Source organism: Sceloporus occidentalis, unplaced genomic scaffold (assembly GCF_023333645.1).
Source record: "Sceloporus occidentalis isolate IW3139 unplaced genomic scaffold, rSceOcc1.0.p SCAF_2, whole genome shotgun sequence".
Taxonomy (NCBI): domain Eukaryota; kingdom Metazoa; phylum Chordata; class Lepidosauria; order Squamata; family Phrynosomatidae; genus Sceloporus; species Sceloporus occidentalis.
In genome coordinates, this window is record NW_028316982.1 from 233,289,507 (window position 1) to 233,312,696 (window position 23,190).

Below are 23,190 nucleotides of genomic sequence, written 5' to 3' on the forward strand. Positions count from 1 at the left end.
TCATATGCACAACCTAAATGTAATTACATTGTTTCATGTAGTTAATGTGAAAAATTTGTAAGATGTTATGTTTTTTAAAGAAAATTTTTAAAGAATTTTAAAAATTAATTAATTTTAACATATTTTTAAAAATTAAATTTCAAAAATTTTAAATTTATTTTTAAAAAACTCTGGCATTTAATTCCTCTTACAAGTGGGCCTTGCCCTACTCACATAATCTCTTCACTGTTTGAAAGAGACACAGGCAAACACCAAAGCCTATTTCTGCCAGAAGGCAAATGTTTGGGGAGCGATGATGTCATCCCACCTTTGGCTGTCACAGACAACCTAAGAGGCCTATGGTTTCTGGGGTAGCTATCACCATGGGAATCCTGTAGATGCTCCATACCTGCACCCCTGTGTCAAGCGGGCTTCTGGAAAGCAATATGGCAATACCAGGTCAAACACACAGTACGTCCCTTGTTTTGCATTGCCCTAGGGAATGGTGAAAAGCTTTAAACATTTCTTTTGTGCAGCTGTAATACTGAGAATATGCAAATAGCATGGCCATAATTTTTGCAAGCTGTGACAATTTGCATAAGTTCCTGCACCGCTTGTGGGCTGCACTATTGATGTAGGAAGATTGTTAAATCTAGTGTCTTCTAAGTAGCACACATTTTACAAATCTAAGGTCATAAAAATGTATCAAGATAATGATATAACACAATGTCTCAGCATGTGATAAACTATAAGCTTGAACTGAGTTTGGAGCATTAATAAAGCTAATCACAGTGCCAAAAAGATGATTTCACAGTGGCTTGACTTACTAACCATTACAATATGCAAAGGGATCTTGCAGCACAGTGATTCCCAAAGTGGATGGTATGCACCTCTGGGGTGGCTGTGAAAAGATCCAGGGGGGCAGTAAGGGGAAAGGGGGCAGTAGGAGGGTGGTAAGGAAAAGGGGGGCAGTAGGGGGGACTTCAGTCAAAAGTATTGATGCATATGAAAGACAAGGAAAACTATCAGCCTTTAGGATTATGATGGGCTTGAGGAATTAGAGCACAGCAAAAAGGAGTTTTTACATTTGTGACCCTGCTTAAGCTTTGTGAACTTTGCTGGAACTTGGCTGCCAGATTGCTGCTGCTCCTGGTTTCTTTTGCAGCAGAGGCAAAAGAAGAGGTTGGATATGAAACAAAGTTTGGGATGGAGGGGGATGCCATGAAGCTGGTTGGGAAAGGCACAGCTCTGGGGAAATAGGGGGTGGAGTATCCACAGTTGAGAGTTTTTCCTCACTGGGAAGAAAAAGGTTGGTTACACTCCTCTCCATCCTGGCAAAGAAGGATTAAGAGTCTTTCTCACTGAGGAAAAGTTTTTCCCTTCACACCCAGTCACCTAAGGAGCAGTGACTGAGCAGTCAGTCATGCAGTGACCAAGAGAAGACTTTTACTTGTGCTGGCCTTTGACACAAGGCCAGCATGGACAAAAGGCTTCCTGATCACTCCTCAGCCAGTTTCTCAGTTGCTGCTCCCAGGGTGACCAAGTGCAAAGGGAGCAGCGAGTGAGCAGTCAGTTGAGCAGTGACCCATCGTGTCCTTGCAACAAAACCCAGCACAGGTGAGAGGCTTCTTGGTTGCTGCTTGACCAGCTGTTCAGTTGCTACGCTCTCTGCACCCAGTCACCCTGGGAGCAATAACTGAGCAGCTGGCCAGCTGGCCTTACTCTTGCTGTAAGGCTGGTAGAACAAGTCTGGGCCTCTACCACCACTGTTGCTATATTCATACATGAGCGGCTGAGACAGAAGAAGGCAGGTGACAAGCTGGGTGCAGCTGAGATAGATGCTGCTGGCCAGGTTGCTGCTGCACAAACAGTAAACCTAATTATCAAGAAATAGACATGGAGTGGATTGTACGATACAGATATTCCAGACTAACGTGGCTATGTCGCTGAATTCTAGCCATTACCATGGAAAACTATCCTGAAAATTCCCCATTTCCATTTAGACTTTATTTAGTTTAACTGTTGTTATTAAGAAATAAAATCTCCCCACTCCTACTTCAATCATTGGTAATTTGTAAAACTATAGTTGGCTTTCCATAGCCACAGTTTTTTTTAATCCACAGATTCAACCATCCACAATTTGAAAATATTCCACACACACACACACACACACACACACACATATATATATTCCACAAAGCAAACCTTGATTTTTCCATTTAATATAAGGGACACCATTTTTACTACACCACTGTACACAATGGGACTTGAGCATCCACAGATTTTGGTATTCATGGGGATCCTGAAACCAAACCTGAGCAGATACCAAGGGCCCACTGTATTTTCATTTTTCACAAATAAATTTCACCCCACTCATTATTAACAAACAAAATTCAACCACCTATCAGCATTGATATATTCATGAATCTTCAATGTACAGTACTTTAATTATTTTCATTACTGTTAATTGTGATACTGACTATTGTATATGATGTGGCCTATCTCCTTCAAAACAGAATGCACAATCATCAATGGTGCTATCAGAATCATAGCATTTAGTTCCTTTTACCATAATTATTCTGGATTTAGTACTTTGGCAATGAAAAACAGGAAAATACTGGAATGTTGCGGGGGGGGGAGCACTTGGGAGCTATATACCTCCTATACTCTGGTTACTTGTGCTATGGTTGAGCATGTGTAATGCTTCAGATATGGGTTTTATGGCTCTGTGTGTGTATCTGCTGGGAAGCTGTTAGTGACCACAGCTCTCTGCAATATATTTAGACTGCAGGTACCCCAGGGTAGGTTGGGGGGGTGTTAAAATATTTTTGCAATCATCTTTGCACCTGACATTCTGAGTGGAGAATTCACATTATGCCTTAAGCATAGTGATTTTGTAAAATATAAAGTAGCCTGACTTCCTTTTCTTGATTTTCTCTATACCAAGAGTGTACCTGTCATATGAAGAAAGACTATCTGTTACAGCCACCTTTTGAGTTAAAAGCATGACTTTGGTGGAACAGAGTGAATCAGTGGTGCCACCTAGTGACCTCTATCAGGGCTAATTCTGTGAATTTCTCTCAGTTGTTAAAACATAAACCAGGGTCTGAGATTGTGCATATATGTGGCTGTGTTTCTCCATCTGTACTGTCATTTACCAATAGTCATCCATAGCAGTAGCCAAAATTTAAACAAATGATCTTATTTTACTAGCTACTTTTAGCTATTGCCATGCTTTTAGTTATGCTTTAAGAATTTAGGATGTGTATAATGATTGGATGGGTTTGTTTTTCCTCCCAGCATCCATTTTGAAACAACCCTGTTTCCTAAGCTTAGACATACAATCATCTCTGTTTATAAAACTGTCTATTTAGTTATAGGGGATCAGAAGACAGAAGGGCTAAAAGACTGTAGACCTTCCCTTGCACAAAATTGCACGCTATTTTAAAAATTAGGGTGCAAGGCAGTTCTTTGTTTTATGAATGTATAAACCATACCTTCTTCCAAAAATTTCAGGGTGGTATACATTAATCAATATGGCATGGTCAGTGGCCACACTTGCTGGGGGATTCTGGGAATTGTTGTACATCTTTTCCATCTTTACCATCAGATGGTAAAAATATGCAATGTGATAAAGCTATCACTACTTGCACTTTGGGTGTAAATAGTCCATGAGGTCTATAAAGAAACTGGCAGTAATGTAGACTTGAATTGATTGACTCAGACTCAAGTCAGACTCAAGTTGTTTCAATGACTTCAACTAGACTCAGCAATAAATGATGCACTGACTGGATTCTACCTTTTTGCCTCAAGCCTGTTGCCTAACACATTTGCTGTTCCTCTCTAAGAATTTTTCCCCATAACTTTGGCACATCATGATTTTCTAGTTATTGAAATCTATCACAACAACCCATACACACACCACGACCACTGCCTCCTTTTTTTCTGTTAAATTTGGTTCCCAGATTTGAAATTTAACTTGAAAGTATCTTGCAAAGATGTGAGACTCAGCTTGAGACTTGAAGGTAGAGACTTCAAACCTGGCTTGAGATTCAGATTAAAAGACTTGAAACTGGATACTGGAGCAGCCTAGTCAGACATTCTGGAGATATTTTACCAGACTAGGGATTGTTTTACATTGCACAGTTAATACACTATGATTCCATGGTGGTTAAAGTGGAATATAATGCTATAATGAATGGCATAGTATGAAAGGGTCCCAGATGCCAAGTCAAACAAAAAAAAACTTCATGGTTGGCACCAGCCAAAGGTATTTTATTGCCTGAGAAAGAATAGCTATTCTCCCTGTCTTTTCATTCTGAAATCTATATTGTTATAATACCTTTATAATGCCAACCAAAAATAGCTCTTTCTGTTGACCTAATAAAGATATTACTACAAAATGGATTTTGGGATTTGTCTTATGGCCAGTGCAGCTACCCCAATATTTTTAACCACCCTCTTCTGACACCTCAAATGAGCTGCCTTGAAACAGTTGCCTCACTTTTTCTCATGAAAGGGTCAGCCCTGCTTATGCAGATTGCAGTGGTGGCTGGTGGCATCCAATCTAATGGCACAGTGAATCGACTCCAGATTTTAGTCCAAACTTCAAAGGAGATGTCCGAGATATGAGCTCCCCCTCCTATGTTCCACATTTTGGATAGCTCGTTTAAAGTTGATGCTAAAATCCAGCATGGATTCATCAGCCACCCACCATCAATGGTAGCTACAAGCCATCACTGATACTGGTGTGTGTGTATTTGCCTCAAAGTCTCCTGTTGCCTTACAGAGATCCTATGAACTTCATTGTATTTTCTTAGGCAAGGAATAATCAGAGGTAGTTTTGCCACTTCCTTCCACTGAAATATAGCCTACAGCATCTAGTATTTATTAATGATCTCCCATCCAAGTTATAACCAGGGCTAACCTTGCTTAGAGATAAGGTGGGATTTGGTGTCTTTAGGATGTTTATGCTACATAACAATTGCACAACACTTGGAAAATTTATTTTCAATGGCTACGGCTCCCCGAATCTGTCCAAGGAACCATGGCCCTGAGGCCATGATGGCTGGACAGTTCTGGGAGCTTTAGTTCAAAATGTAACTTCTCCAGGCTCTGCAATTGGACAATAGATGGTATGGTGGTTTGGCTCTCAGTTGTATGTGATTCACTTACAGAGTTTTGCATCAAGCCCAAGAGAAGACTGTTGAGAATGTTATTCTAAAACAAACAACCATATGACTCTGTTTATTTTGAAATATATCAGTACCTTACGCAGTTAACCCTACATAAGTTAAAAGCCCCCATTGAATAAGTAATGGGACCATTGTTTTAGAACACTGTTGTTTTCATAAACCATGCAGTTTTGCTCCAAGAACAACAAGTCCATTACTGGTTTCCCTTAAATCAGGTTTTTATTTACCTAATCTGTGGTGGGCTTTAAAGGTTCTGGCTCAATAAACAGCATTATGTCCAAAGTGCACTCTTCCCACACAAACGTGTTTCTCTTGAGGCTTTGCATTGCTGGAGAAAACTTGCAAAAGCATGTCTTTTCAGTAAGAATGAGCAGCTGTTGCTTGGCATGTGGTTTCATTGGAAAGTTGGTGTAATTCAGTGAATTCCAAGAATTCCAAAATTATTTGTCTGGAAGATCCTTAAGCGCAGTAAAAGTAAAACAAGAGAAAGAATAAAAAAGAAAGAGTACACCAATCAGCATGAGTACACAATGTCAGACTAATATTTTGTTCTTTCCCCCAAAAAAATTTACTGAAAGGGAAAGACCCAGGTTTGGGGAGGGGGGGAGTATAAGATACAGTGCTTCATAAACCATTATAATTTGCAGCGGAAATTATGGTTTTCAATAATCTAAGTCAGTCTTCTCCAGCCTGGTTCCATCCAGATGTGATGGATTGCAACCTTTATTTTTCTTGGTCCAGCACAACTATGGGCATGTAATTTCATCCATGGAGTGTTTCCTAATCTGGTCACCATGGGCGATCAAGCGGTTCATTTTTTTCCTTATGGAGCAAAATGTAAAGGGCTTTTGGAGCACTAAGATGCTTCTTGGAGCACCAAGGGGTGGGGGGGAATGAGAAAGAAAACCCAGAACAATATCAGCAGTGAACCTGGTAGCTGTCCCAAGTGCTTAATAGATCTGGTTAGAAGAGACACTGGCCTTTTTATAGCCAATAAAAACCAGCATGATTCAGATATGCATTTGGCCATGTACCCTAGGATGAGTATCTTAGGCCCATTACAGACGGGCATTAAGTACACGCTCCGTGCATACTAGGGTTAGGAAGGGGCGTCACTTCCAGATGCCCCTAACCCTAATATGCACGGAGCGCGTAGAAAATGGCGGCACCCTATACACACAGGTGCCGCCATGACTACTTCATGACCATGCCGCCTCCAAACGGGGCGGCATGGAAGTGACATAGTGGGGCCATGCAAGGGCGCCTGGGGCACCCTTTCCGCGGCCCCGGAAGGAGCTCCATTTCGGAAGGAGCTCCATTTCCACCTTTGCGTCGCTGGGCACAGCCTTTACATGGCTGCGCCAGCGACGCAGAGCACAAAGGGGCCAAGCAGCCCCTTTCTCCTCCTCCCTGCCGTCGCCAGGTGTCCTTGGGGCTTGAAGCCCCAAGGATACCCCTTTACAGGCTGCGGGGAAGCAGCCTTTTCCTCTTCCCTGCAGCCTGGAAAGCAGCAGATCGGGGCCTCAGAGGCTGCCTCTGTGGCAGCTGAGGGCCTGATCCGGCAAGGAAAGGGCCAGTTACAGGCCGCCCCAAATGGGCAGTCTGTAACGTGCCTTAGAGATGTTCAAATCTGACAGAGAATGGGGAAGATTCTGGGGACTATAATTCTTATAATCCTCCATGTTGCCCACATGAATCACAGAAGAATTCTCAATTTTTTAGTCCAAAAAGTAAATTTTCCATGCTCTTGTCCTTGGTGCATGACTTCCATGTCTCCAGGTTGTCTTGGACTTCTTTCTTACTCTATGAACGAAATAGCCCTCAGTGGAGTGGTAAGATTTCATAACAGGTGGGTGTTGCTATTTGAGAACATCATCACAACCATCCTCGATTTCTACATTAACAACAGTGGATCAAACATTTTATGGGACTGAGTAAGCTTGGAGCTTCAAGTCAAAAAATACAACTAGGTAAATTCAGGACCTCCTATCACTAAGTCTTTCTGCTATTCTTAGTCTTTCTTCTATTCTATTCAGAAGTAAGTACCATAAAGTGAAATAAAATGAAAAAGTCTTAGAGAGCTAGATATGTTTAGCCTGGAAAAAGGAAGGTTAAGAGGTGACATGATAGCCATGTTTAAATATTTGAAAGGATATCATATTGAGGATGGAGCAAGCTTATTTTCTGCTGATCCAGAGACTAGGATGTGGAGCAATGGATTCAAGCTACAGATAAAGAAATTCCACTTAAACATTATGAAGAACGTCTGACAGTAAGAGCTGTTTGAAAGTGGAATATGCTGCTCTGAAGAATAGTGGTCTTCTTCTTTGGGGGTTTTTAGATGGCTGGGTGACCATCTGTTGGGAGTGTTGTGTATTCCTCCATGGGAGGGCTAATACTGAGTGACCCTTGTAGTTTCTTCCAACTCTGTGATTCTAGAAAATGTGATCTTTTCCCAGCCTTGATTCACTGCCTAATCCTTGTAGTCAACTACTTAATGCTGCATTTGCAGTGGAACAGTGTTTTCTAGCAGAAGTGAACACATCAGTCCTTGCCAGCCTTTAAAGTCAGTCCTTATTAACATTAAGCAAACAAACATTTAAAAGGCAAGTGGACTACATATCTCTTAGTAGGGTAGGAGAGGACAGGAAGAAGAAAAAACCAGTGACGAAATTGAATTGAACAGGTTGAAAGATGACAGTCCATATTTTAAGACTGCTGTTCCAAACCAGATAGTTTCCAAGCATAATTACACCCCACTATCTCCAGGCAACAGTTGTAGTATTGATTTTTAGTCCTTTCGAGCAAACAAAAATGGTACAGTTGATTGAAGGCAACTTTAAAAATGGCAAAAAGAGCACTCTTGAAGATGCCAATAATAAGATGTACCTATTGGGTCAGTAATGACAACCTCCACACCATTTTCCATAAATCTCATGCTCTGTTCTAAATACTAAGTTTAAGTTTTCAAATAATGAATAAATGGTACTTCAACTAATTTAATGATTTCAGCCATTAGTGTTGGTGGCAATCAATTAATTTCTCAGTTTCCAATATTTAACTGTCAGATTAATTTTCAAAAGTAACATTCCAAGTCTGAGTAGCATTTTGCGATAAGTTGTTACACTCTCATGTCTTCCCTGGCATTTTCCTCCTTCACAATATGGGGAAATCAAATCTGACCTGTGTCATTTTAGTGTAAAGATTCAAATACAAATTTACAGATGGACAATTTTTCAACCTAAAAAGCTATCCCATTTTTAGTTGAATATTCACTTCTCTCTTAGCAATCTGCTTGCTGCCTTCTTTGCTATATTTGCGCTGAAAGAGCACTGTAAAAGAACAAACTGACAAGTCTGCTTGGTTTTCACTGCGTTGAACTGGAAGAAACAAGTATATCAACAAGCCTTTCTATGAAATTCATTCTTTTTGGATCATCTTTTGGACCATTGAGGCTGTTAAATATCAGCCTTCTTTACAAGAATTCAACCAAAAGAGCCATCAATATTATTATGATATGATGTATCATCATGCACTTCTTTTTCAACCTGAGTAGCAAACATAATCAGCATTAATAGTGTCTACTGCCAACAACACAATATCCTTTATCATTTTGATTAAATTATAATGTGGCTCAAATTTCAGCTTATTCCAGTCATGTTATTTGGCAGACTAATGATACAATGATTAAACCACTCAAAGGATATCAAAACCATCTGTGCCTGATTACATTTCCACTTTATTTTCAATTACAAAATAATAAGGATACTTCAAAAGTAAACTCAGATTTCCATGTACCAGAGGAATTCTGCAGCCCCATTATTTCCTCATTGAGATGGCAGGAGAAATTCCAAACAAAAGTAATCTCAACAATTTATAGGCTTCATGGCAGTGTTGACACTTGGCCGACAGGACTCCTTAAAAGGCCAAAACAAAACAGTCTGTTCTTCAGGTATGAAGCAGGATGGCTCCCACTGGCAGTGTGTATCATATTGAATTGTGGGAACAGAACTTTATCCTTACCTTCTCACTTCCAGACACACCCCAGAGTGCTTTCAGATGTGGTTGGCTGCTTCTTGGAACATGCTGGAAAGAGTGTATTCTGCCTGCGAAAACTAGGGGAAATTGCTTTCTTGGACTACAACTCCCAGAATCTCACAGTATCCCATAAACTCCAACATATCACAAATGAAAACTAGGTCATATGTGGCTAAACAGCATCAGTGTGTGGTTAAGATGCCAATGGTTATTAATGAGGAAGAACACAAAAACTAAGAGAGACTACAATATTTGCTTTTGCTTCAGCCTACTGAGAAGGGCAAGATTACCCACCTGCATGAGTTGCAATGTTAAAATGTTCAACCTCTGCTTTGGTGGTGAGATGAATATTGAGAACATAGGGGGAGAGTGGGGGGAGAAAAAGAGAGAGATGTAAGGTCAAATGTTTGTCACCTCTTCTGCTTTGTTTTTGATTTGGGTGGATCATAGCGTTTCATTTTGCTTTTTTGAATAGACTCACGTTGTTCCTGAATTGGATGAGTCGTTTACACAGGACAAGACTCCTTCTTTGTAATGGAAAAAGGGAACCTTCCCATTAAAAGGATCTGAATGATGTGAGACATTTTCAAGAAAAATATTGTAAAGACATTTTTCTTGGTTTGAATATCTCCCTTGAACTGGGATTTGGGGTTTCTGAGGAACTATAAAATTAATACAAAGAAAAGAAAATAAGAGAGGCAGTTGTCTTCCCCCACCCACATGGCTCTTGGAAAGAATCAAAGTACAGTGAGCTGAAATACTGTACATGGCATAGATTCAACCTGAAGAAACAAACATCAGGCTTGCTTTACTTTTCTGAAGGCAGATGAGCCATAAAGCAGCATGAAGGCAAGCACTAAGAAAACAAAACAGCATCAAAGTGAGCAAAAGAAAGGCCAATAGCATATTTTGCTAGCTTTTAGAAAGAAATGGATGAGAAAAGTATGTTATGGCAAAACATCAGGCCATAAAACCATGGGATTGCAACAGAGAAAAGTGTACAAAAAATAATACTAAACAGCTTTAATCTAGTGTCTTAACTTATTACATATTTCAAGACTGCTTTGTGTTATCCCTTTGGAGTACAAAACAGAATGTGATATATGCCCCCTTACTTTACTTTCGTGCCTGGTGTGAAGTTTCCAAGGGCAACACTGCTGGCTTTTGTTTTCTTAGGACAGAAGTGGAGCTGCATCTACACTGCAGAATTAATGCAGTTTGACACTGCTTTAAATGACATGGCTCAATCCTGTGGAATTCTGGGATTTGTGAGATATTTAGCCTTCTCTGTCAGATAGCTCAGGTGCCACAACAAACTACAAAACCCAGATGTCCATCAGATGGAGCCATGACAGTTAAAGCAGTGTAAAACTACATTAATCCTGCAGTGTGCTAGAAGCCTGGGAAACCTTTGACTTTCAGAATCCTTTGGCCTACAACTCCCATCACCTTTACCCAGCATGGTTGGAGGCAAGGCACTGTGGGAGCCCAAAACGTCTCAGAGTTTGTCCACATTGCTTTTTATTTTATTAATGCAGCTCTCAAAAATGTAACTTTGACAAGCTTTGACAAGTCACAGCTTTAAACGGGAAGCATGAATGGAGTCTTTGCCATAGCTTGAAGCTGTCCTGATTTGGCAGGGACAGTCCTGCTTAAGCCCTCATCATCCTACTTTTCCAGATGCTTTTAAAATATACCAGTTTCTCATTCCATTTCCTACTTTTCCCCTTTGTCTTCAGATTACTTCAGTTGCTGCAAATGGAGTTCAAAGTATAAAAGTTCAAGGTTATCACAAAAGAAAGGTGCAAAAGTAAAGCTGTTCTTATTTGGTTTTCCACAATTCTTTTTGTAGTTAGTACTCAACTCAACAGATTGGAGAAGAGTGGGGAATCTTGCCCCTCTCTTCTGGCAAAAGCAAACTTCTGCAGCCTCTCCTAGCTTGTGCTTTCTTCCTCATTAGTAACTTTTGCCATCTTGACCACACTCTAAAGTTGCTTGGCCATGCAGGTCCAAGTATTCATCAGCAAAATCCTTTGGCCTAAATCCCATTGTTAGTCTTGACTAGATTATAGCCATAGAACATCTGATTGAGTTTTGTGTTGACTCACTGCTCAACTGTTGGTTGAATGGGTCTATGTAAATTGGGACTAACCAACAGGATTCCATCCTTTGTAGGTAGAAGAGCCTTGTCAACCTCACTTCCCTGCTTTTGAAATCTCAGTGGAACTGACAAAGTCTCCTTAAAGAAGGAAAACAGCAGAAAGAAAAGTCATGATCCCATGTGGATAAGGCTTAAGAGAGGTTTATGCAGACATGTGGCGTAAACTTTGGGGGCCTCCTCATAAAAGCTGAAGTCTGTTAGAAGCATACTGTGCAATTATCAACCGGATAAGCTCTCACTTTGTCTACTGCGAATACTGCCATTTCAATAGTCGATTATCCCTTCAAATATCAAGATATTTTAATGGGATTGTTCACATTCTTGAACCATTGGCTCAAAAATTAATCCTCATCTTGCTGCTAGCTGTAGGCTTTTAGCAGATAGCTTTAGCCAGCACTATGTAAACTGAACAATCCTGTTCCAAACAGATTGACTAAAAAAAGTTAACTTAGCAACAACAACAAAAATTTAAATGCAAAGGAGAATCAAAGAAAAATAAGGAAAAGGTTATGTCTAATGGATTCCTTGGTCCTGAAAAGTATTCAGAATCAAGCAGTAATAAGGTAGTACCAATTTTCCGCCAATCTTAGCACCACTAGTACTTTGTTTTTGTGATGAACTAAAATACAGGCAACCTTCCACATTTTTATCTTTGTCTTTTGTGGATTTGATTATTTGTGGGTTTGATTAATATGTTCTTTCTAGGAATCTCTAGGTCCTCCAGTGCAACTCTACCAGAAGTTGACTCTGTTGAAGGATGTAGGGGAAAAAACATCTCTAAGCATTAGTAGGTCCTCTAGCATAATTCTGTGGTCAACTTCCAGTGGATGTTGAGGTAGAGTTGTGATGGAGGAGCCAGAGGTTCCTAGAGAGGTGTTCTCCCAGGATAAAAAATAAAATTAAAAAATGCTTTTTTCTACTTTCACAGGTTTTCTGGGCCCCTAACCCCAGTGAATGTGGGGGGCCCACAGTATTTAATTTTATCTCAGCTACAATCACTTTCTTGTTGATGTGTATTTTGCCATATTGCAAATGGACACTCCATTTTTTCTCTACCTACCATGATTCCAGGGGAGTGTAGATATCAACTCATTTGCAAAACTCTGCCCAGCTTCTGACATTAGTTAGATCAATCAAACGTTGGTTTTCCTGTTGTTTTGGAATTCCTGTCCATTGGCCATGCTGGCTGAGGGACTTGTGGGAGGGGGTTCAAAACCTTTGGAGAACCAAAGACTGAGTGAGATATCTTCTGGACATCATGCCAAAAGGGACAGCAGCCACTGCTGTATTGGATGCCCCTATAGACCTAACTCCATCCAGATCCCCCTGCAACTAGCACAGCAGTGTGAACAACTAACCACTACATACACTAGTTCACAAAATGAGCAGACACACACCTTGAAACATGACAGCATTCTATTAATGCATGTTTTTGTTATTGTGTACCTTTCAACTTGTCCCTGACTTGTGGCAACTGCAACTGAACTTATGATGGGGTTTTCTGGGGCTGAGAGTATGGGATTCACCCAAGGTCACCTGGTAGATTCAAGCAGGGAACAAACCCTGATCTCTAGAGTTGTAGTCCTCTGCTGAAACCACTAAACCACAATGGTTCTCATCAATGCACTCTACAACTCTAAATTAAAGAAGGCTACATCTGGGCTTTGCAACACATACCAAATCTTAAACAGAGCACAGGATGCAGGTTGTTGTAGCTCCATGAGATCTATATTGTGGCACCAAGTGAGGGAGAACAACTTGTATCCTGCATAATGCAGAAATGGTAAAAGTATGGTCCATGGGGCACATCTTTGGAACTTCTGGAGGACCCCAAAGCTGTTTTTAGGAGAAAATGTGTTTTATTTTGCAATAATTTTCATTCCCAAATTTCACACAAAACCCCTGGATATGTGAAAACACTCGCTCTTGCTACTTAGATGCCCTGCACTGAACATAGACCACTCAAAATACAGTAGATTGTTTTCATCAGATGCCCTCTCAAAATGACGGTGGGAAATAATGCAACCTCACTTCTGGTCACTGTTTCGAAAGTAACTCTGAAGAAAAATTGAAGTGTTTTGGCAACGTGTGGCCTACAGGGTTTTTGGGGGGTGTTGGCCCCTAGGTTCTATTCAGTTGACCAGTCCTAGCCTAATTTATTTGAATTAGCAAGCAATATTATGCTCCACTTGGTGGTGATAAGATGCCTTCACTCCATATTTGTAAGGTGTTGTAATACCATGATGTGATAAAAGAAACATAATAAATGAGGTGCAGGATGTGACAAGATAGGGCAGCCACCAGACACTTCTATATTACTCTCAGCCAGTCACAGTATGAAAAAAACTGTATCAATCAGAAAGCATGGAAACCATTTTTAATCCAAAGAAAAGAAACTTTGCTGAACACAAGTGTGCATAATAAGAGTGACTTTCAACCAGTTTATTCAGCACCAAGGGAAAATCTGTAATGGGACCATTTGAATGTAGACAAAGCACACCGCTTCACTAACCATGTTCATAAGATAGTTTCCTCTGAAGATGCCAACAACAGATGCTGGCGAAATATCAGGAATAAACTCTGCTAGAACATGGCCACATAGCCTGAAAACCCAACAAAAAACTATGCCGGCCATGAAAGCCTTCGACTTCACATGTTCATAAGAGTTTGTTGTGGGAAAGAAAGCTATACATGTATAATTCACTTTTTAATTTTTTTGGAATGCACTTTCATTGACATCTGCTGACATGGTAAAATTATCACTAAGTCCTGCTTGGCAGCATAAAACTGATTGCTTTAAAACTTACAATATGCCAAGATTTATTTATCTAATAGCTGCACATGTGCTAAGTTATGGAAGTGCTAGTTGCATGTGACAGGTATTTTCAAGTGGTGAGGAATTCTAACTGAGGACTTCACAGAGCATGATCTTCAATGCATTCCTAGTCGCCTTTGCTGATAAGTCAGACCTCAAATTAGCTGACTTTAAATTGATGTCAGCTGAATACAGAAACCAAAGAATGGAAGCTGTGTGTAATTATGAACTGGTTCATTATACATTACTCAACTATTTTAATTCTGTGCATGTGGATCTGTTGAGACACTTGCTTTTAACCTTCACTCTTTACCAAAAGATTTTTTTTAAAAAATGAATGTAGATGCCTGAGGATTTCATGGCATTTCCATGAAAGAACGTTGTTTCTCCAACATGAAACTATCCTATTCAAACCTTTCTCCACAGCTTGCCCTGTAATAATAATAATAATAATAATAATAATACTGTTTATTTATAGCCCACTTTTCCAAAAAGAGATCAAAGCGGGTTATATTCTTCCCTGCAGTTAGATTTAAAATGGATATTCTAGGTATTTATTCTTATTGATTACTGGTAGTCTTCTGTTTTACCTTTCCACCAGTGTGCTTGTGACTCCCCTCCCCATCACACTCCTTGTCACAACAGTCCTGTGAAGTATATTAGGTTGAGAGAGAGTAACAGACTGAAAGTCATTTTGCATTTTATGACTCTGTACAGACTCTCTAACAATCTTTCCCATTGTCAGGTTATTGCAACGTGGGTTCTATGAGAAATGGGGTATTTCTATAAGAGAAGACTTCTGTTGAAGAAAGATGCTGGGTTCTTACACAACGAATTACTATTTCACATGCCTTGTACTATAAAGTGGTCTTTTCCGCCCCAAAGGTCATCCCAGAACAGTGGGATTTCAAAAGCTTCTAACAACCCCATCTAGTGTACATTTACTAATATTGCTTTTCCTTTCCTTTTTTCATTGGTACTATTAGATGAAATGTCTAATTCTTCTGGTTCTTTCCATATTATTTGTATATTTTATACCTTCCTTATTCAGAGAATCTTATTTAAAAGGTCAGGACACAAACTGCAAATTTAACATAAAAATCCAAGTGTATCATTTCATAAATCTTCAAATATCGTCAGTTTATATTTGTAAGTCAGCCAGTCAGTAAGTAACTAAAATAATTTATAAACACAATGCTAAATCATCATATGACATACAGTATGGCTAAAACAACATGTGGCACAGATTGGCACCTAAGTCAATTTCCAAGCACAGAAAAGAATCAGTTTTCAGACATGTAGATCCTCCTTGCTGTCCCTTCTATGGCACGTGAAGACCATTTTATTCCAACATACTTTGCGGATAGAACTGTTTTACATGAGAACGGCTTTTCTTAGTGTGCTGTACTATTTCTATTCTATGCTTTAAATGATTTTTATTTCTATAAACAGTTGGATTTCATTTGAAACATTACTTTTGCAGGTTTTATCAACATATGTTTTTACTTATATTTCTTCTTGTCTTGGAAGCCAACCGAAGTCCCAGTTTTAGGAGAAAACAAACCAATACAGGACAGACAAATCACCAAAGACAACACAATATTCAAAATTGTGTTGTATTTGGTTGCATGCTCTTGAAAAGTAGATTAGAAAATAAGTTTATTTTTACTTGCATTGGCCCTTTGTTTGAAAATGTTTTTCCAGCTTACTGCAAGTGGTTTACACCATATAATAAAGAGTGGGGATCATGCAGTCCTCTGGATGTTGCTGGACTGTAACACACAGCATTCCTGACCAATATCAATGGTGGTTTGGGCTTCAACATTTGGATGGGCACGTGATTTCCATACCAATATAAAGACATTCAAACTGGATGGAAAGGGATCTTGTAGCATCACACCATGCAAGTCAAGATCCACCCCATGCATCTGAAGAAGTAGATGCCGATCTGTGAAAGCTCATGCTACCAGTTTATTTCTTTCAGTTAGTCTCAAAAGTGTTACCAGATCCTTTTACATACTTATTTTCCAGACTAATATGCTACACCTTTGAATTCTATCCAAACTGGACATTCACTGCACTCATGAGTAAGCACATCGTTCTTACCAACACATGTTAGCTATTGAATTGAAAGGTCATGACAGTTCCTAAAATAATTTTAAAAAACATGTGCGCACAAAAAATCATCTCCTGATAAAGTGATTAAAAATGCAACCCAACATACGTCTTTTCAGAGGTTTGATGGGACTCATTTTCAGGTGAATGTGTTTACCCTTACAACATCACGTACGTTATTGAGAAATGCCAAAGATCTAAAGATCTGTGTAGTTGGTGGCGCTTTTCATGTATCTCTTCTTAGTGGACCAATGAAACTGTAGACTCCTGAAGAATCTTCACAGTATGAGATCAATAGCTATAAAAGCTTTCTCACCCGACATATTATTTGGAGTTATTTAATTTATTGTTTAATTATTGAAACATGTATATTTCACTCTATATCTAGATATGCTGTGTAGGCTACAGGTAATACACAGACTTACAACAGGTAGAAGTCAGGTTATCAGCCCTGTTGATGTTTATGAACCATTTTTCCCTACGAGAGATTCTGTGACTGGGGGTGGTATGCATACATCCTGAGAGATTTCTGCACCAGAAATAATAATAATAATAATAATAATAATAATAATAATAACAACTACTACTACTACTACTTCATTTATACCTGTACTTTCCTCCCTAAACTAGGACTCAAGATGTATTACAAATTAAAATGAGTGCAATATAGTTAAAAGCATGTGAAATGGAATTAAATTGTTAACAAAAGTAAAGCAATTTACAGGGACAAAAAAAATCAAAGTATTAATTCTTTCCCTTTCATTTTTCAAAAACGATGCAGATAGAATTCAAAGGGGGGAAAATGGCATCTTCACTTTTATCTGCCCTCATGAGGGATGTCTCCATGTTTGGTAGTAAGTCTAGCCCAGACTGATGGTGTGTCAGGTTACAACTGGCTAGCTGGGAGATTTTGTGAGTTGGAGTCTAGAAAACGTAATGTTTAATATGTGCCAACTTTTGCATTCGGTTCTGGTAGCACCTCAAACAGCTATTGTAGTTTTAGTACACCCAAAGCCTCACCAATGCTAGTGCCTGTTGAATGAACTGATTGAGATTTTACAAGACTTCCCCCTCTGCAGTGGTGACAGGGGCTCCAAGTCCCCTTAAGAAATCATCAGCCATGTACACACAACTGCATTAGGTACAGAAGTGGTATCATTTAGCTCAGGTGGGCACAGAGAGGGTCAAAAGTGCTCCCTCAGAAAGGTAGAGTCATGGAGGATTAGTTAGCTGGGAACCAATATGCTTTTATGTAAAGACACCTCCATAACACTAGCCTGGCTCCACATTCCTTAGCCTTATCTCTCAAAGAGGTGGGCATAAAGAGCAACTTCTTCTCCTCGGAGTAACTTCTCCTCTTTCTTTCCTACGAGCAGCTCCTTTGAGCAGCTCCCAGTAGTTTAAAATAGAGACTGGATAAATAACCTAAGCCAGATTCTGTGGACTTCACCCCAAGCTGTGGGATATGCCTGTGTACTGGTAGGAGCCTTCTAGAGAACTCTGACCTGTAGTTTATGAGGTCTAGCCGTGATGGCTTGGGGTAATGGCCTTTCTCTACTGTAGATTCCCACTGTATCCAATAATCATCAAATAAGTTACCCAATGGCTTTGCCTCACTGTGATCATTGGTGTAGCCACCCCAACCAGGTCCCAAAATTGTCACAAGACAATGCCAGTTTGGGCCATGATAGATGATTAATACAGTCACACCATTCAGGGCCACCATTGTTGTTGTTGCTGTTGTTATAGTATTTATTTATGTCCTGCCCTTTTCCCAAAATGGGGACGCAGGGCAAATCAGTACATTAAAAACAGTACAATTAAGAGCATGCAATAATAGTAAATTAAAATAGAACTAAATTATTATAATATTAAAATAAGTTACATGTTAAAAGAATAAAATGCATTTAAAAAGAAAAAAATGCTTAAAATGCTTTAAAACAATACAATACCACCCCATCCCATGCTTTAAAAACATTCTGTTTTAAATGCCTGTCTAAACAGGTAAGTCTTAACCTGCTGGCAGAAGGATAACAAGGAAGGATAACAAGTGACATGCAATGCTCTGAAGGGGCACTGCATCCAGGTCATTACTGAAACTTTAACGTAGTGGTTTATAGCTGCTTGCCATTGCCACTCAGTTAACCACAGTGAAGGGCCCACCAACATAGGAGAAGCTCCACCAGAAGGCAAGCAGCCTCTCAATTCTGCAAGATGAAGAGTTGAAATGAGGATTTTGTGCTCCTCAAACTCATGCCAGATTTATTCTTGCAGCTGTCCTGTCCCATTTATTTACTTATGCATTCATTGATTTTGCAGGTTATGACAATGTTCCTCATACCCAGATGGCCACTGGCGGTGATTGTAACCATTTATCTTGGGCTACTAAAATCTACCCACGCTGGTGCTTACTATGGGATCAAGCAGATACCTCCCCAAGTGCCACAATACCAACCCCTTGGACAACAAGTACCTCACATGCCATTGGGCAAAGATGGCCTTCCTATGCAGCACATGGGCAAGGAGGGACCACATCTTTCATATGGAAAAGAATATGTGCCTCAGTACATAAAAGAAATTCCACAGATCCCTATGCTGGGCAAGGAGAGGATTTCAAAGAAAGAGAAAGGTACCATTGATAAGAATTATATTGTTTTACTTCCCACTTCTTCCTACTCTACTTGTGGTTATATTCCTTTTTTCATTTTGCAGAAAAAAATAGGTAAGTTGATATATCTGTGTATTAAGCAAGCACATCTGAGCTGTTTCCAGTGGTATAGCAGAGCCAAGGGTCACAGAATGAGAGCAACAGAACATTTGGACTAGCAGAGTCAATGAAATCATCTTCCACCCAGCTCAGATTTTCTGCTTCCTCTTCCTGCAATTATTTTATTTTATTTATCCCCTGCCTTTCTCCTACCATTAGCACCAATCCTCATATAAGCTCGGGATAAATTAATTTTCCTAGCAATACATATTGTTGGGAGCTATCCCTCTTGTAATGGCTATTATTTTTTGAAATGGCTTGGTCTTGAAGAGGCAATTAATACCCATTAGTGTTACAAAAACATCCTACTCTTCATGGAAATGTAAACAACTACCAGTGGTTTATTCATATATGTGCATAACTTGGGGTTATGTACACCTTTGCCTCTTGGGGAAATGTTTTACAAGAAGGTATTCACTTCCTTGCACAATGTCCAAATTCCTTCCTTATGACAGATGTCAAGGCATAGAGTCACTGTTACTGTTGTTTCCTGACAGTGGAGAGGTGACCAGGCAGTGCCTGTACCAGCTGAAGTTTTATAACTAGGAGAATAGAAATGTGGTCACTCTGTGAAACCATCAATGTATTGCTGGACAGGAGGTTAACAGCTGCCTTGTGGGAGAGCAGCACACAGCTGTACATGTGGAGCATTGCTCTTTGCATGCCCTAATACAGTATTGTAACCACACATCTACAAAAATGAAGCCTACACTCTTGAAGTCTCCTTGAGAACATGGCAATAGGGACCGTCATGATGAATTTCTGCACTTAAAGATTTATCCTTATGCTACTGATTATATATTTATCTCTTTAAAAGGGGGTTGATTTGCTGAAATTCAGAAATAGGTGGTTAGAGATCTGTGTAAATGATTTTAATTTATTAGTATATATAAGACAAATATCAACATGGCCTTGACATAAATGTTTTTAGTTTGGTATTTTATGAATGTGTTATTATTGTATAGGTTTTTTTTTTAATTATTCTATGATCTGAAGAAGACCATAGCGTAGTTAATTTGCTGAAACATATAGGGATTATTCAGTGGATCAGCCCTCTGCCATTCACTCACTCACTCACTCATTCATTCATTTAAAATCTTGAGACTTTTGTCTCTCTTTTTGATTGAGTTTCATGGGCTCTCTCCAGTTTCTTTTGTCTTTATTGGGAAGCTGCAGGACTAGATACAGTTCATTATTGACCCCACACATTATTGTGGCTCTGATGCCAATGAGAGAGCTTACTATCAGCTTTGCCTATTATACCAGCTGCACCCCCTTTTCAACTGGAGGACCTAAAGATGATAGATAGTGCATGTGCTGGTAACCTCAAGGCTAGACTTCTGCAATGTACTGTACATTGTTTTACTGAAAACTGTAAAGGAGCTATCAGCAGTGCTAAACCTATTTTGTAGCTACAATTTAGCACCTTGGATGGGATCTTTAAAATTCAGGTTTAAAACCCAGAGCAGATTCACCACCTCACTGATACCAGCGGCTCCCATTGTGCAGGGCTCCAGTTCTGTAAAGTTATGTGCACACCTGGTGGAGGACCTGTATGCCCAGCCGCAGGTGTTTTTTTCAGTTTTATCACTGCCACATGTGATGAGGCTTGGCTTGCTTGTTCACCTGTACAAACATTGCATAACTTCAGGTTGTTTGCAAAGCTCTCTCACACATGTGCTCAGAGCTTTGTAGAAGTGCAACCAATGTGAAGTTAATTAATGGATTAATTTATTAAAATTTAACAAGATATAATATCAGGGCTGCATGTAAGTTATTGCTAGATGTTGTTCATTGATTCTAAAAGTGCAATCATGTGTAGGGCCACTCAGAATTCAGCCCCACTGAGCTCACAGGGAAGTCTTTCCAGATAGGGCTATGTAGGATTGCATCCTCCAACAACCAAGGCAAAGCCAAAAGACCATCCCTCTGATGATAGCTTAAGAATATGAGAGCCAGGGGACAGAAAAGGTTATTCTGTGTATGCCACACAAATGCAACAATGAGTTCCTCCTTGTGGAGTAAGTGAAAAAAGAGGCCAGCATCCTATGAATGACATATGCTAGCTGTAATTGAAAAATTTTGTTGTGGTGATGGTGGTGGTAGATTAAGGAATTCAGTACCTTCATCTGCCACATTCCCCTCCTTGAGCCATCTATTTCTATACAGGCTGAGTGAACCCTCCCTCCCCATCACTAGCCATGCAGTGGCCTGAGGAAGGGGAGTGTCAGCAGGCAGAAAGGAGCAGGAAGGAAAAGGCATCCTCCTGGACCTCCTAGAGACCTCTGGAGATGCATGAGGATGACATTGTCTTCCTTTACCCAGCTGCTGCCAGGCAGTCCTCCCTCCCCCCAATGATCCCTTGTCCACCTAATAGCAATAGGAGAACACTCAGCTTGCAGACAGATAAACCAAGCCCATGGGGATAGGAGAGAACACTAAGCTACACCTGACAGAACGTTATCCTCTGCCAGTATGAGGCAGGATCTCAGTCAAAGTAAATTAAAAATGCTTTTTTTTTCTAATCAAACCTAGCAAGTTTTTTTTTTCATTCTGATGTAAAAACTGTATGGCTTTTATTAAAATAATAAACAAATGAGCTGTTTGAAGGAATGGTGTGGTGCTGAACTCAATATCAAAATGACTTTTTCAAACCAAGATGTTGCTGCAGCTTTCCTTGACCTGCTGCTTTCTAACTACAACTCCCTTGATCTCCAGCCACCATGGTCAAGGCTGGGGAATCTGATAATTTGAGCACATGTTGCAAGGAGGCTTATATTACTGTTGGTTCCCCAAAACAGTTTTGGATCTGGTTCATTCTTCTGATCAGACAATTCCATAGTGGATGCCATGTAGGCATAAAAGAAAGTATCAATGATGTCTTTGTTCTTGCCACCAGAGCAGACACTTTTTTGGTCATGATGTTCTCACACGTAAGGAATCATAGAGTTGGAAGAGACCTCAAGGCCATCCAGTCCATTCCCCTGCCATGCAGAAACTTCCAATCAAAGCACTACCAGCAGATAGCCATCCAGGCTCTGTTTAAAAACTTGCAAAGAAGAAGAGTCCACCTCACTCCAGGGCAGCATATTCTACTGTTGAATAGATCTTACTGTCAGAGAGTTCATCATAATGTTTAGGTAGTATCTTTTCTCCTGTAGTTTGAATCCAAGAGAGGCCACAGTTGTAGATCAGGACACGTAGAGTATAACATTTTTCATGCACAACTTCATGGAAATAACTAGAGATGGTGCTGCAGATGTTTACTGGGGGTGGGATGGAAATTAGGACATCACTGGACTTTTAGGAGTGCAATCATTTTGTGTGGCCATCTGTCCCCTGCTTCCACAACAGAATTGCAGACATGATCTTCAGGATTTCCCTGAGGTTTGGAAATATATACATTTCCACCATTAGACAAAAACATCCTAGTATTATTTCACTGTTAAAATAACAAATGTTTGATCCTTTTGCATTTTGGTTTCCCCACATGCCACATGCTTGCCATCCCAATATACCAAAGGAAGCAATATTCCATGCATCTGATGAAATGACCAGCAGTCCACAAAAGCTGATGTCAAATAAAACTCTTTTGTTCCTAAGGTGCCTCTAGACCTTTTGTTGTTGTTGTTGTTTGCAAAATATATATTTATTGCAATTGATTGATAGCTGTATAAAGGTTTGTACAGGTGCTCATAAGGAAATTAAATATGCAATGCTAAGTCCCAAAGGACATAAATGCTAGGCAAACATCTATTTCCCCAATGTTTTGCATAACCAAGAGAACAGTGCTTTTTGGGCAGCATAATTTAAACAGAATGTTGGAGTAAAGAGTTTTGTTTGTACTTTATAGAGCAGGAATAGGCGAATTCTAGCCTATGACCTAATTTCCAAAGCCTTCCAGACCAGACAGGATGAATTCATACCTCTGGAAAGAATTTCCTTTTCTTGCAGCCCACTGGGAAGGAAAGGTATAGGAAGAAAGAGTTGCAGAAAGAGGTGGGAGAGAACAGGATGCCAGAAAAGGACAGACAGAAGATGGGGACCTAAACAAAACATAAACAACAACAAAAAGAAATAGGGCAGTAGGTCCACCTACAACTGGTATCAGCTTCACTCT

General features: G+C 39.8%; 1 protein-coding gene across 3 annotated transcripts in view; it reads left to right on the top strand.

The window, feature by feature from the left end:
* The window catches only part of COL8A1 (collagen type VIII alpha 1 chain), a 151,378-nt gene that overhangs the window by 121,097 nt on the left and 7,091 nt on the right, over window positions 1-23,190 (top strand). For all 3 annotated transcript variants that reach the window (XM_089512412.1, XM_089512414.1, XM_089512413.1), the window contains exon 3: window positions 18,623-18,932. In XM_089512412.1, the coding sequence (XP_089368538.1) occupies window positions 18,626-18,932 (307 nt within the window). In that variant the 5' untranslated portion in view covers window positions 18,623-18,625. The remainder of the gene's footprint in view (window positions 1-18,622; window positions 18,933-23,190) is intronic.